This window comes from Prionailurus bengalensis, chromosome C2, assembly GCF_016509475.1.
Source record: "Prionailurus bengalensis isolate Pbe53 chromosome C2, Fcat_Pben_1.1_paternal_pri, whole genome shotgun sequence".
Lineage (NCBI taxonomy): Eukaryota > Metazoa > Chordata > Mammalia > Carnivora > Felidae > Prionailurus > Prionailurus bengalensis.
Window position 1 is genome coordinate 73,493,833 of NC_057350.1, and position 13,457 is coordinate 73,507,289.

At 53.1% G+C, this 13,457-nt stretch overlaps 1 protein-coding gene across 2 annotated transcripts in view; it reads right to left on the bottom strand.

The window, feature by feature from the left end:
* Nucleotides 1–1,529: 1,529 nt before the first annotated feature.
* The window catches only part of BDH1 (3-hydroxybutyrate dehydrogenase 1), a 45,579-nt gene continuing 33,651 nt past the window's right edge, over nucleotides 1,530–13,457 (bottom strand). For both annotated transcript variants that reach the window (XM_043594536.1, XM_043594535.1), the window contains exons 5-7: nucleotides 10,507–10,648; nucleotides 3,571–3,723; nucleotides 1,530–2,327 (exon numbers count right to left, since the gene is read on the bottom strand). In XM_043594536.1, the coding sequence (XP_043450471.1) occupies nucleotides 1,858–2,327; nucleotides 3,571–3,723; nucleotides 10,507–10,648 (765 nt within the window). In that variant the 3' untranslated portion in view covers nucleotides 1,530–1,857. The remainder of the gene's footprint in view (nucleotides 2,328–3,570; nucleotides 3,724–10,506; nucleotides 10,649–13,457) is intronic.

Sequence of the window (13,457 nt, forward strand, 5' to 3'; positions counted from 1 at the left end):
TGCTCAGGTGACTGCTGATCCCGACCGCTTCCCCTTCCCTCTGGTTCCTGGGTGCCCATGTACACATGTAACTCCAAGTGTCATGTCCATCTCTCTTTCATAAATTTGAGCACAAAAACAAAATCTCCCAAGATGTAGAAATGCGATCCTGAAAGGTAAGCTCTGTGATTTAAAAGGATGTGATGGCCATCAAAAGTCCACCTCTGGTCTCTAAAAGGCTTCAGCCCTGCCTGCCCACCCCATCATCCCCACAGGCCCTTTCAGGCCTCCCCCTGCTGACAGGTGGCTGGGTAGGGCATCTCTGATTAAAGACAGAGGGGACCAAGGCCCAAAAGGCAGGCTGAATTTCCTCCTTGTCCAACCCCCTATTCCTTGGCACTGCCTGAGCCCCGCCAGAGGCCAGGCCCAGCTGCACAGCTGTTCTGCCTTCTCCTGGTGCCAGGCTCCGCCTTTAAGCCAGACAGCTATTGAGCAGGAGTGCTGTTTCTAAAAGGGTCTTGCGTTTTTGTGTCCAGATTGTCTGGGAGGTGGGGATCTGGAACCCTCTGAGACCTCAGGCATGGGTGGAAGCACCCAAGTCCAGAGAAGAGGCCACAGGGGCTGGAGAAGAGGCAGAACGCCCTCTAGCGGCCGTCCTAGCCATTCCAGGGAGAGGCGGAAGTGCCGGTTTGATTTGAAGGGCTGGCGCTCAGGACTCTACCATGGGGGGATGGGGGGGGGGGCAGCCACCTGGAGGAGAGAGTGGGGCCTGTGGGGCCTGGTTTTGATCCAAACATCCAGGCTCTGGACAATTGCAGGGATAGCGACTTGCAAACCTAAACCCAGGAAGTGATAATACACTCTGCCTATCAGTGACCTGGCTTTTGATTAGAAATAAGGCCATAGCAGGAAAGCAAGCCATCAGTAAAGGCCACCCTGAGTTTGTGTGTGTCTGTGTGTGTGAAGGCTACTCTGTGTGTATGTGTGTATACACGTACTACATGAGACAGGCAGGGAGCCTGGACCTACCCCTGGTGCAAGCTTATATACCACGCACGGTTCCTGCCAAGGATGCCCCATCACCATGGTCGCACCCCAGGCAAAACTAAGCAGACTCAAACCAGAAACAAACCAACCTCTTAGCCAACAAGCACCTCTACACAAGTCCTAAGAGAGGTTGGAGAAATCACGAATGGAAATTTCCAGAATGTCCCCACCCCTTCGAATTGCTGGCTCTGGGTCACACACAGACGCACCATGGACGTGCAAAGGGGTGCTCAGGTGAGGATACAGAGCTCATCACAGGATTCTCAGGTAGCTGGATTCAGAGCAGCCCTGGAACACAAAACATGAGGCGATTCTACAGCAGTGGCAGGAGCACACAACCCGGACCATTTACAGGCAATAAACGGGTTGCTCGTGTATCCTCTTTGGGCCGCAAATTCATGTACCAAAGGAAAGAATATCTGTCCTTTCTACCCATCAGGCTGGTTTAAGAATCAAATGAGATACATTTTTGAACTGATGTTTTGGCTTTAAGATGTGAAGAATTGATAATAAATCTGTTTTTAATATACACATGTCTTCCCAAATGCTTTGTATGAAATCAGCTCCAGAGAGTTGGATGTACCGTGTTTGCCCTGAGGTTTGGGGGCCCTGCACACCACTCCATACCATGACTGCAAAGGCCCAGACCACTCGTTGTGCGCACAAGTAGGTCTGGGCTGTCCCCTCTGGCTAATGCTAAAACGGGTGGTAGGTCCTCCTGAGACTGTGTGTGGATAATGCACAAGTAGGTAGTCAAGATCCTCCCTCCCTTCCCCCCCTCCCTCCTTCCCTCCCACCAGGGCTCCCCAACAGAGGCCAGTGGGAAACTCTTCAGTGTATGTAGATCCTGTCAGAGACCGCTCCGGGCAAGTGGGTCATGATCTGCATTCGAAGCCACCAGTAGTAGTCCATGGGGTGGTAGCGAGTGTAGGGCGTGGCAGAGGTCAGAGCGTGGGTGACGGCCTTGATGACAGGGGATGTGTCTGTGGAGCCACTGTTACAGTAGGTCTCCATCTTGGCGATCTTCTCATCAAAGTACTTCCTGCCATAGTCCTTGCGCACCACCTCAGGCAGTTCTTCCCACATCTTATTGGCAATGGCCTGGATCCGCTCAGGGCTATAGAGGCTGGTGGCAGCAATGAAGTTGCCAGGCTCCACCACACTGACCTTCACACCCAGCGGGTACATCTCGTAGCGCAGGCAGTCAGAGAAAGCCTCCACTCCGAACTTGGTGATGCAATATGGGGAGCGGGCTGGGTTGGCCATGCGGCCCAGCATGCTGCTGATGTTGACAATGCGACCTACAGAGGGAGACGGCAAACACCTGCTCAGGAGGCACTGCCTGGTGGGGCAGAGGGCCGGGGGCCCGGCATGTTTCCAGAGGCCTGGCTGCAACTGGCTTCCTGGCCCTTACACCTGTTTTGCTGCCTGTCAGGCTGGGGCCTGGACTTCTGAACCACCCAGGGTCAAGGGACCTTCTCGTTTATAGTCAGCTCAGACCCACATGTCAGGATGAACCTCCCTGATATTTCCCAGGCAGCTGATGGTGCCGGGCAGGACACGGGAAGAGCAAAGAGCAGGCTGCATATGAGCAGGGCACACAGAATAGGCAAATTTCTACCACCTGCCAGGGCTCCAGCTGCAAGCAGGCAGGGCCAGGGTTCTGCACCTGATTTCAGGGCTAGGCCATGTGGACAGGGTCTCCGGCACCGGAAGAGAGTGGCGACCTCAAGAGGCTTTCCCACAGACCCAGCCTTGGGTAGTGGGATACAGGTGGAGCTGATCCAAGTAAGCCCAAGCAGACCTGGGACCTGCTTGCCCTGGGTGTGCACTCAGCAAGTTAAGGCACAGCCTCATCCTGGACACTGTGGGGAGGGCAACTTTCAGAAACTTCTAAGCTGGAAGTCACTGGAGGGTTGGGGTTTTCTTTTAAAATCCTACAGCTGCTCTCTGGGTTCATCCTATCACTGCCGAAACTTTGGGATAGACCGTATGGATTGTGCCCTTTTTTCCATTATTGTTTGCTATCTAGGGAGAAAATCTGAATCAGTCACTTCCTAACCAACTGACACGGTTTGAGTGTTTTGTCTGGTTCCAGATTTCTAATCCTCACTGTTACTATTACTGTATTTTACTTACAACCACAATCATCTTATTTTTTAACTGTGGCACAGTAACTCATAGAACGGATATACCAAAATTTACTTAACCACACCTCTGTTGATAGTTGCTGTGCACACACAGCTCTGTGCACAAGGGTGGTTATTTCTCTAGATAGGTCCCGAGAGTGGGATTATTGCTGTTAATTTTTCAGCCTTTGAGACTGCTGACCTCTTAGTGGCCCTTCTTCCTGAGAATCACACATCCCTTTCCATCCGCCTGGCCATGGCACCTCCACTTACCACCATCCATAAGACCTGCACAGCCCCTGAGAGTCAGGTGCTCAGCCTCACCGGGGAACGGATGCTGGATCTGCTGAGACCAAGTTCCATACTAAGCAAAGAAGAAAAGGTGGGGCAAGAGGAAGATCCCTTTCCAACTCACCTTTGGCCCTTCGGATGAGGGGCAGAAAGGATTTTGTCATCCGCACCGTGCCCCAGAGGTTCACTTCTGCCACCTCCTTGTAGGTCTCCATGCTGGTGAACTCCACCTCTCCGAAAGTCGAGATGCCCGCGTTGTTGACCAGGCCCCACATGCCTGGACAGGATGGGACAGAACTGCAGTCACCACCTAGCCTTGGCCTCAGACCTCACCCATCAGCCTGCAGCCCATCCCCCTCCCTGCTCTTGTCCCTTTCCCCCCAGACTTGCCACTTCCTATCCAAGGCTCTTGGGACACTTTCTAGACTCACCAAGAATAACAGGAGACCAAGAGGATGAAAGTGCTGGTTGTGACGCTCCCTTAAGTCTAAAAGGTCCAATCATCATCTTGCTTTTACCTGCATTGACTCTCTGGGCCCCACCATGACCCAGCGCTGCCAGGTGCCCTCAGTCCTGAGTCCCACATCGGCTAACTCGTTTCCACTCTGCTCCGTGCAGTCACGTCCTCGCACCCTGCACCCCGCACTGAGTATTCATCCCTGCCTCTGCAACTTCACCTGAATTCACCCTCCTGCCGGAAGCCAGGAGAACCACAGGAGTCTTCCAGGTCAAGCCTTCTCTGGAGGTCAAGGGAGGGACCCAGCCTCCAAGGTCACATAGCAGTGAGAGGCTCAGCTAAGGCTTGACCTCCGGCCGAGCCCCAGTCCTACTCCACCCTGAGACCCTTCTGATCATTACTGCATTCTCTGATCTCCCTTCTGTGAACCACACACTATTTGCCGGTTACCACTGGTAAGCCCCAGTGTATACATACACCTGGCCTTTGCGGGTAGAGAACCCCCCTCAGCCTTGTGTGGTCCCAGATGGAGTACGGAATTGGGGCAAACGTACACTCTGAGTACACTTGGGTTGACTGTTCCTGCAAGACCAGCGAGGGGAGAGCTGGTTTCTGTAGACTCAGTGAACACTGGTGCTGGAAGGATCCTTGGAGCTCTGACGACTACTTTTACAGCCAGGGAAGCAGAGGCCCCGAGGAGAAGGGACTGGCTTCAGGGTGCCCCAGAAGTCAGAGGCAGAGCTGAACTGGGGAAAGTGGCACCGAGGAGGCGGCCTTGATTTGCAGGGCCCTCTGAGTTCTGTTTTTGGGGGGCCAGGGCTGGATGGGCTGGAGCCTCAGGGCAGAGCTGTCCTCCAGGGCCTGTCCTCCTGCTGCCTGTGGGAACCCTGGCCCTGCTTCACTTTCCAAGTTAATCATGGAAATGAGTTTCTGTAAATGACAGAGTGATTGGTCTCTCGCTGCTTTTCTTCCATGTTACCCAAATTAAAGCTTCAGCTGACCTCTGGTGCCTTCTCCTTCAATTACAGAGAATTAAGGACATTTATTAAGAGAGGAAATTGCTGGTTAACAAAGTGCTCATGAAGCTCTCACTCCCACTCCCCACAGTGGCTGAGCTGACGCCTCAGGCTCTCAGGTCTCACCAGTGACCTCGCAGTGACGCAGCCACTACAACCCCCATCCTGCAGACCTCCCCGGGAAGTCTTCACCCCTCTCTTCTTCCCAGGAAGGGCAGGAGGCCTCCCGCCACCTGACAAGGCTGACACTTCACCCTCCACCTTCCAAACCATAAGCCATCACTCCTTGTCCCTTTTTTATGCAACCTCAACCCTTCCCTTGCCCCTGACCCCCTCCCTTCAGCTTTATACCCATTAGATGCTCAATAAATGTTTGTCAGATGAGTGCATGTCTACAAATACCATGTCTCAACACTCTAAAGAACCTTCTCTTAACCATGCTACCTCCTCACACCGCTGTCTGCTCTCCTTCCCTCCACGGCCCATTTCTCTGCTCCCCTGGGCCCCAGCCCTGCTGCTGCTCCATGGTGTCTGCGGTGCTACCTGCTGAGGATGTCACCGTCCCCCCTCATCCCTCCCTCCCACCTTCACTCCCCTCAACCTCCCACAGTATGAGCACGACTCACGGTGCCTGACATTCACTCCTCCCTTGGCATTAATGATACCCAAGCACTCCTCCATCCTCCCTGACACCCTTCTTCTACCTGCCCCCTAAATACAGGTGTCCACCAATGTCCTGTCCTACACCACCTTCTCTCAAATTACACCTGATGCTCAGGCAGCCTCGTCTTCTTTATGTTCATGGAAATTTCCAGCTGCTTTGTGTTTGATTCACACAGGACAGTATCACACTTAAAATGCATACAAGGATTTTTTTTTTCCCAACTAAAAACTAATTACATCTGACACTGATATCCAAAAAAGTGTAATTGAACTTGACCTGTGGCAGCACATTGCTCCTGGATTACAGCTCTGCTGACTTGATAAGCAGTAACAGTTTGTGGACCTAGGAGCTCTCTGGAGTCCTCAGCCAACATTCCAAACCCACTCACAGTGAACATTCCTGCTGTTTTCCTGCGACAGCCCCGTCACATCACCGCCTCTGCGTCAAGGGTTCCCATGTACCCCTTGCACTCATGGCTCTCTCCTAACCCCGGTCTCCTCCTCCTGATGGGCACTTTCACCTCAATGCTCCCCAGGGCCCCAGCACCCCCGACCCACAGCAACACGTCACTCTCCAGCTGCTCCAGCCCGCACTTCCTCTTTGCTAACAGCCTCACTTTCATCTGGTTCCTCGCTTCTTCCCCCATCTATGAGTACTGATCAAGAGTATCAGTTGATATTACTGATCAGTTGATACTATTGATCAAGATCAAAAGGACAGCTGCCAGCCCCTGAATAAGCACTTTGCATGCATTCATTCAGATACTAAGTTGTCCCAGGTCTGGATGAGGCAATTGAGGCTCAGGGAGGTTAAGTGCCCTGCTCAATGTCACCCAGCTAACACGTAGACAGGATAGAAAACACAGCCCTCATGCTCAACTCTGCGCTGCTGTTGGCTTCCTCTGCTGTCACAGAATCGGTGTCTTCTTTCCTCTTTCCACAGCGTTACTCTGGGTCCTGGTGGCCTCCCTCCAGTATCATTGGAGAAGACTCTCCCAGGTCTCCTTGTCACAGCCTTTGTCCTCCACCTCCATCCTGATAGGCCGGTCAGCCAGACTGTCCTCTATCAGTCACTTCCCCCTCTGATAATTCCCTTCCAGAGGGGGTATGTGAGGCCTCCTTTGCCAGGCTTCTTGTTCTGCCCTCTGGAAGCCTGAGCCACCTACGCTCCTGCCTCATGCTCCACCCCGCCCTGCTGCTCCCTGGCTCTGCTCAGGGCCCCGTCCCTCAGCCGGAGATGAGAGCAGCTTTTGCTGACTTTCTGCCCATGGTGCTGCGGCAGTCAGATCTAGGTGTGAGCACTGGATCACTCACAGGCACTTCTCCCACTTCACAGATGGGCAAGCTGAGGCCCACACAGAGGAACATACAAGCCTAAGGTCACACTTCCAAATAAGAGATGAAGCCCACAATAACTCCAGTCTTCTCACTCCCAGACTGAGGGAGTCCCAGATGGAGGACAGGGTCTTCCCTATCTGCGGCATAATGTCCCCGGTGCTGTAACTGTTCCAAATAGGTCCTGCCGTGAAGCCACCAACTTACGCTTGGCTGGTGTCGCACCACAAACTCCTCCTGCCAGGTCAAACCCTTACTGGTGCTCAGCACACTACCAAGCATACAGCAGGTACTCAATAAGTATCTATGGACTGTGAGGTTAAGTGATGGTTGCAAGATCAGGCCTGCCGGTTGGCTCACTGACTTAGCCTTTCCCTGGGGTGCAGGTGGGCAGTGCTGGTTACGGGCTCCAGGTGTCCATCCAGTCACTCAAGAGTTCTGCTGGCAGATGGCTCACCTGCCCTGATCACACAATCCCCTTCATCTCACCCCCCTGAGCCTGGCTCCCGTGGCTTTGACAGATACTGTTCCACGGAGCCAACGTGAAGGGCACCAAACTCCTCATCAAAATGTACGCTCCACTTGTCCCGGTTAGGATCCTGTCTGGGTGGTGAGTTGGAAGCAGCCACCCACTTTGGAACCGCAGGCTGATCTGAAAGTCCCAGAGGGCGCCACCTGGAGCTCAAGGACAACATTGCCTGGAGAAGGGGAGAACTGCAGCGGCTTTACCAGGAAAAAACCGGCCCTTGGGGTGGGGGTGGGGGCCACAGGGAAGGAAGAGAGGTGGAGGGGGAAGTAGGGAGAGAGAGAGAGAGAGAGAGAGACCTGGACAACCACATGTCTGACAGATTTATTACCTTTTTCAGACCGAAAAATCTTCAAATCTTTTTCCAGAAAAGGCAGTATTGGTTAAGTAAGGTAATGGTGTGGTTTATCAGCCCTCACTGAAATGCGTCATGAGGGAAAATGCAGTAGGGAAAAGTTTACGCATCGAGGCGGTACTAGGCTTTGAGCTCAATGTGGCTCCGGGTCTACCCTGCTTTGCCTGTTAAGCTAAAGGGCCAGACTAATACAGGGAACCGAAACTGTCCTGCCCCGGTGGCAGGGGACAAAGATCAGGATCCTGGGCAGCCCCCAGCTCTGGTGCAGCCCCACTCTGTGCTCAGGTCTACAGTGATGATTTCTTTCTGTGGGCATTTTAAATCACCACAAACCCTCAGGCTGCAATGAAGTGGCTTTATGGTGCTGAATGCAGCTGTTTTCCTGCCTAATCGCTTATGAAGGCAACATCCTGGCCATCCGGGAAGGTGGGCATGAGGAGGATTTACCACTGGGGAGGGGTGAGGCAGCCTGTTCCTCTCAAGCTGATAATCATCCCAGTGGGACCCATATCCTGCCTTTTCTCAATGGGACAGGAGCCCTGGCTTTGCCTGCTAATTATTAAACAGATGTTCAGTGAGTGAGGGAACTCACAGGCCTCTCCTCAGAAAGCAGAGAGACCTGGCCATGGCCTGCCTTGGGGTGGGGGCAGCACTGAGCTGACAAGGTGACACATCAGGGACAGGCTGGCAGGCCTAGCAACAGCTTCTCTGATAGCCACACAGCACAGGAGTTTCTGAGGCAGCTGCTGGCCTCAGCATCTCCACCTGCCTGATAAATGCTCAACAGGGTCCAGCACAGGCCCTGGTGCCCTCCCCTCCTCCCTACTAGTGCTTGAAGTCACCATTCAGGAGAGCTGTCCCCACCCCATTCTGTGGAAAAGCAGAGAACTGAATGAGGTTCTCTTTCTGCATGGTCTACCAGGAAACTCAAAGGTAAATGTCTTAGGGGCACCTGGGTGGCTCAGTCGGCTGAACGTCCGGCTTCGGCTCAGGTCATGATCTCATAGTTCATGAGTTCGAGCCCCGCATCAGGCTCTGTGCTGACAGCTCAGAGCCTGGAGCCTGCTTCCAATTCTGTACCTCCCTCTCTCTCTGCTCCTCCCCAACTCATGCTCTGTCTCTCTCTCTCTCTCTCTCTCAAAAATAAATAAACATAAAAAAAAAAAGGTAAATGTCTTAGATGAAGCAAGTAGCCCAGAATGCAGCACCATCACAGCTGTGTACTTCATGAATGGTGTCTCCTCCCACTTAGGTCCTCCATGAGCCGAACTGGGAGGACAGCTAAGTCCTTATGTTACAGGAACTTTCTGTACCATCTGACCTTATTAGCTACTGGCCCTCAAACTTTTTGTTCCTTCAGCTTCCAGTGCCCAGTACCCACCTTCTCTGCCAGCTGCCTCTCCCCCTTTCGTCCCCTGACTGCTTATGTTCCCAGGAGTCCCTCTGTATCCGTACCACCCCGCCCCCACCCCAGCCTCACCTCCCGGCCTGGACATCTGGTCTCCACCCAGACATTCCCCCAGGGTGTCCCATGGGCACTCCCCATCCCTCAACCTGCTCCTCCAGTGGGGGGCACCAGGTGACAGGAGAGGCCTCATGCCCCTCCCTCATCCCCACATGCATCCATCACCAAGTCCAGACAGCTGTGCCTTCCCGAATCTGATCCCTCTTCATCCGTAACACCCACTGCCCTTGTTCAGCACTCCTGCACTCCCTTTAAATCCACCCTCCACACTGCCGTCACAGTCCCCAGACTGACCAGGTCATTCCCCTCAGAAAATCCCCTTCAGTGGCTCCCACAGGCCTCAAGAGAGTGACCATGGTCCCTTGCCTGGACCCCAGGCCCTGGACGACCTCCCTCCTCAGCCCCATTTCCTGCTCCCGCCTCCACCAGACTTGTCCCCTGGCTCGTCCCCTGGCACATGCCGTGTGCTTCTCACCATCGTTCACGCTCTCCCCTCCTCCTGGAACGCCCTCCTGCTCTCTACCACAATCTGCTTTCAACAACCAGCTCCCCACCCCTCTGAAGACTGGGCTGTGTCCTTCTGTTGTGTGTTGCTCCCTGAGAGGGGATTTGGAAATCATCTGGGCTAGCCCCCCAATAAACTGTGAGGTCCTTGGGGACAGGAACTGTGCCTTGGTCATCTCTGTGTCCCCAGCACTTGGTCTGGCACCAGGCCCAGAGTGGGCATCCAATGAGCACTGTCTGAACGGACCTGAACCAGCACTCATCCATTCATCTCTTCTAGAGATTTAAAAAAAAAATTTTTTTTAACGTCTATTTATCTTTGAGGAAGAGAGAGAGAGAGAGAGACAGAACGCAAGCAGGGGAGGAGCAGAGATAGAGGGAGACACAGGATCTGAAGCAGGCTCTAGGCTCTGAGCTGCCAGCACAGAGCCCGACACAGGGCTCGAACCCACGAACCACGAGATCATGACCTGAGGCAAAGTCGGACACTTAACCAACTGAGCCACCCAGGAGCCCCATTTCTAGAGATTTTTAAACCACCTCTGGCTTTATTTCGCATTGCCTTATTGCGTGTGTGTGTTTAATTTAACCCACTGCCTCCCACTGGGCAAGAGGAAGAGCTTAAACAACAGGGAAAGTAGGCTTTTGGCAGGACACAAGTAAATGGGGCGTAGTGTTTAGGAAAGGTGCCCTTGGGACGGCTAGTGCGCTACCCCTGCTGCCCCAAGGTGCCCCTTACCTTTCTCAGGGTCCTCCAGGCTCGAGCGGACAATCTCCACCACTTTGTCCACTTCCTCGCTTTTGCAGACATTGAGCTGAACAGTTCTTAGTCGATCGCTCTTCAAGCTGTCCAGCTCCTTGACCCCATCATTTCCTTTGTCCTGAGGAGGAGAGAGGAGCTGCTTCAACAACTTCCTTCCTACCCTGCCTCCAGGATGAGGACCAGGGCCAAGGCCCTGCCAAAGCCTGGGCTTACTAACAACTGCAGGAAATGGTCTCTGGAGACCCACTGGGGCTGTTCAACCAGCAGGCGGTTCTATTCAACCCTAGTACTGATGACAAATCAGGCCAAACCAAATGCCCTAGCTCAAGCCCCCAGGAGAAAGACTCACCGGCAGGAGTCTTTCTCTAAGCAAATGTTGCAGACTCAGTACCTGCCCCGGCCAGGCATGTGGGTATCAGATAATGGGGAGGGTGGGGACTTGGGAATGAAGCATGTGCCTTCCTCTCAACCCCTGCCAGCTGCTGCCCATGTGGGTATGTATGTAACATAGAGTTGCCAGATGCTCAGATTAGGATTTCCTAATTTTTTAAGTTTATTTTGAGAGAGAGAGTGTGCGAGAGAGGGCATGTGTGCACATGAGGGAGGGGCAGAAAGAGAGGGATGAGAGAATCCCAAGCAGGCTCCTCACTGTCAGTGCACAGCCTGACACAGAGCTCAATCCCATGATCCCACGAACCATGAGATCATGACCTAAGCTGACACCAAGAGTCAGATGCTTAACTGACTGAGCCACCCAGGTGCCCAGGATTTCCTAATTTTTTAAGTGTTGGCAACTTACATTAAAAAAAAAAAAAAAACAACATAGGCCAAAGCACATCCACAGGCCATATGTGACCAGTGGGCTGCCAGTTTGTCACCTCTGTTCTAAGACAAGGGCCTGTCACCACCAAGATGGTCAGAGGCCAAAGCAGGCTCTAATTCCAGCTCAGTCACTACTCAGGCTCAGGTACTCTGGTGCATCCTTTACCAGGTGCCCAGTTTTTCCAGCTTAGAAATAAGGACATTGCCATCTGTCCTGATCTGCTCAGGTTAACAGAATGAGGAAATCATCTTTATTTAAAGCCTGCTAAACTATAAAGTGCTATGCAAATCCAGGTATTCTTAAACACGAGAAAGCAAACATTTCTTGGGCCTCCATCATGTTCTTAGCCCTGTGCTAAGAACTGGAGACACAAAAATAAATAACTCAGCCCCTGTTGTCAAAGAGGCACCTTGTAAGGAAGGGAGCAGATGCGTCAGCGAACAACACAGGCAGTATTTGCTGCATTGAAACCTTGCAAGAGGTGAGAGACTGCACAGAAGGTGGGACAGACAGGGAAGGCCTTTCAAGAGCAGTGACAGCTGAGGCCATGAGCCAGAGGGGCCCTGGGGATGGGACATCTCAGGCATAGGAAAGTCCTTTTCAGGCAGAGCAGAGGCATAAGGAAATGGTTGCACATGCGGCTGGGGAAGTGGGCGGCGGTCTTCTTGGGGGCAGTGGTGAGCTGCTGGAGGGTGTGGATAAAAGCAGGCATCATTTACTGAGTGTTTACCGTGCTTCCCACTGTGCTAAGCACTTGCCGTGCGTTTCTCATTAGCCCTCACATCATGAGGCCGGTTGTATTACCATATTTCATCTATTCTATAATCCACATTTTTTCCACCATAGGGATCAGCTACAATGGATATGAAAGTCAAACACTGTCCGTTACAATTTGATTGACAGTGACTTTCTTAGTGGTGCATGAAACGGTAACACATCTTATAAGAGGACTACATAGCTGCCAGATGCTGACGTGAGGGAGCTATCCTTACTCCCAGCCAAGGGCTTGCCTCAGCTACAAGCAGTACTGAGCATCCTCAGCAAGGGCAAGAGTAGGAAGCACAAGGATGTCAGCATATGTCAGCGGTGAAAACTTCTCTACAAATTAGGCTGAGCCTCATTAAGTGGTCTGAACCACGAGGACCCTAACCCCAAGGCTGGACACTCTGCACATGCATGTCAGAGGGACAAAGGAGAGAATGGCGAAGGGACTATGTCAAATGTGGCCAAAGGTGCTGGAGATAATCACTCTGGAGAGAGACTTAGGGAGAACAGGACAGTGAGGGAGCAGACTTGTCCTACGCAGCCCACAAAACAGAAGCAGGGCCAGGAGGAAACTCAGCCCAAAACAAGAAGTGACTTTCACAGTCCACGGATGGTGTAGACTGCCCAGGAGCTCAGACAGTGAGGGTGGAGGTCATGGGGCAGAACGTGGTGCAGAGAAAACCCAGGCAGGAGACAGAAGGCCAGGCTGATCCCCCCCCCACTCCCCACTAAGATCTCCTACACCCCAAAACAGTCACCCTCTACAGGGAGCCTCCCCTGAAAGAAGCAACATGCGTAGCCCTTCCTAGACAACACGACAGGTGTTCCATCTACAGGTAGAGCTTCTGCTGCCGTTCCCACAGACGGCTCCACCAGCAAAGAACTCCCTGGGACGACGCCATCTTCAGGCCTGGAGGTGGGAGGGGCTGGTGCCCACAGACACCTCTCTCTTCCCCAGACAGCACACAGGCACCACAAAAACACATATCTTGTGTTCATGCAGTCTTCATGTCATGCTTCCTCGAATGCCCCTCAGAGCAGAGCCCACGTGGTCTGAGTGTCCAAGGGGTGCTGACGCCAGTTCCGCCAGGAGAGGCACCCATGAGTCCTGTCTTCTTCCTGGGCTTTGTTAACCCTGCTACCACCTTTCAGCAACTCTCAGACCCCACACCAGACCTCTCCTTGAGCCTCTAGCCAGCATTGAGCCAATGTCCCTGAAATCCCCAGGGGAGACTCCTCATCCGTGTCAGGGGGCCCATACGAACTTGGTTTGGTAACAGAGCAGCTAAGAGCCTTCCCCCAGAGAAACTGGGGGTTAACCTCACTGCTCACAGCTTTG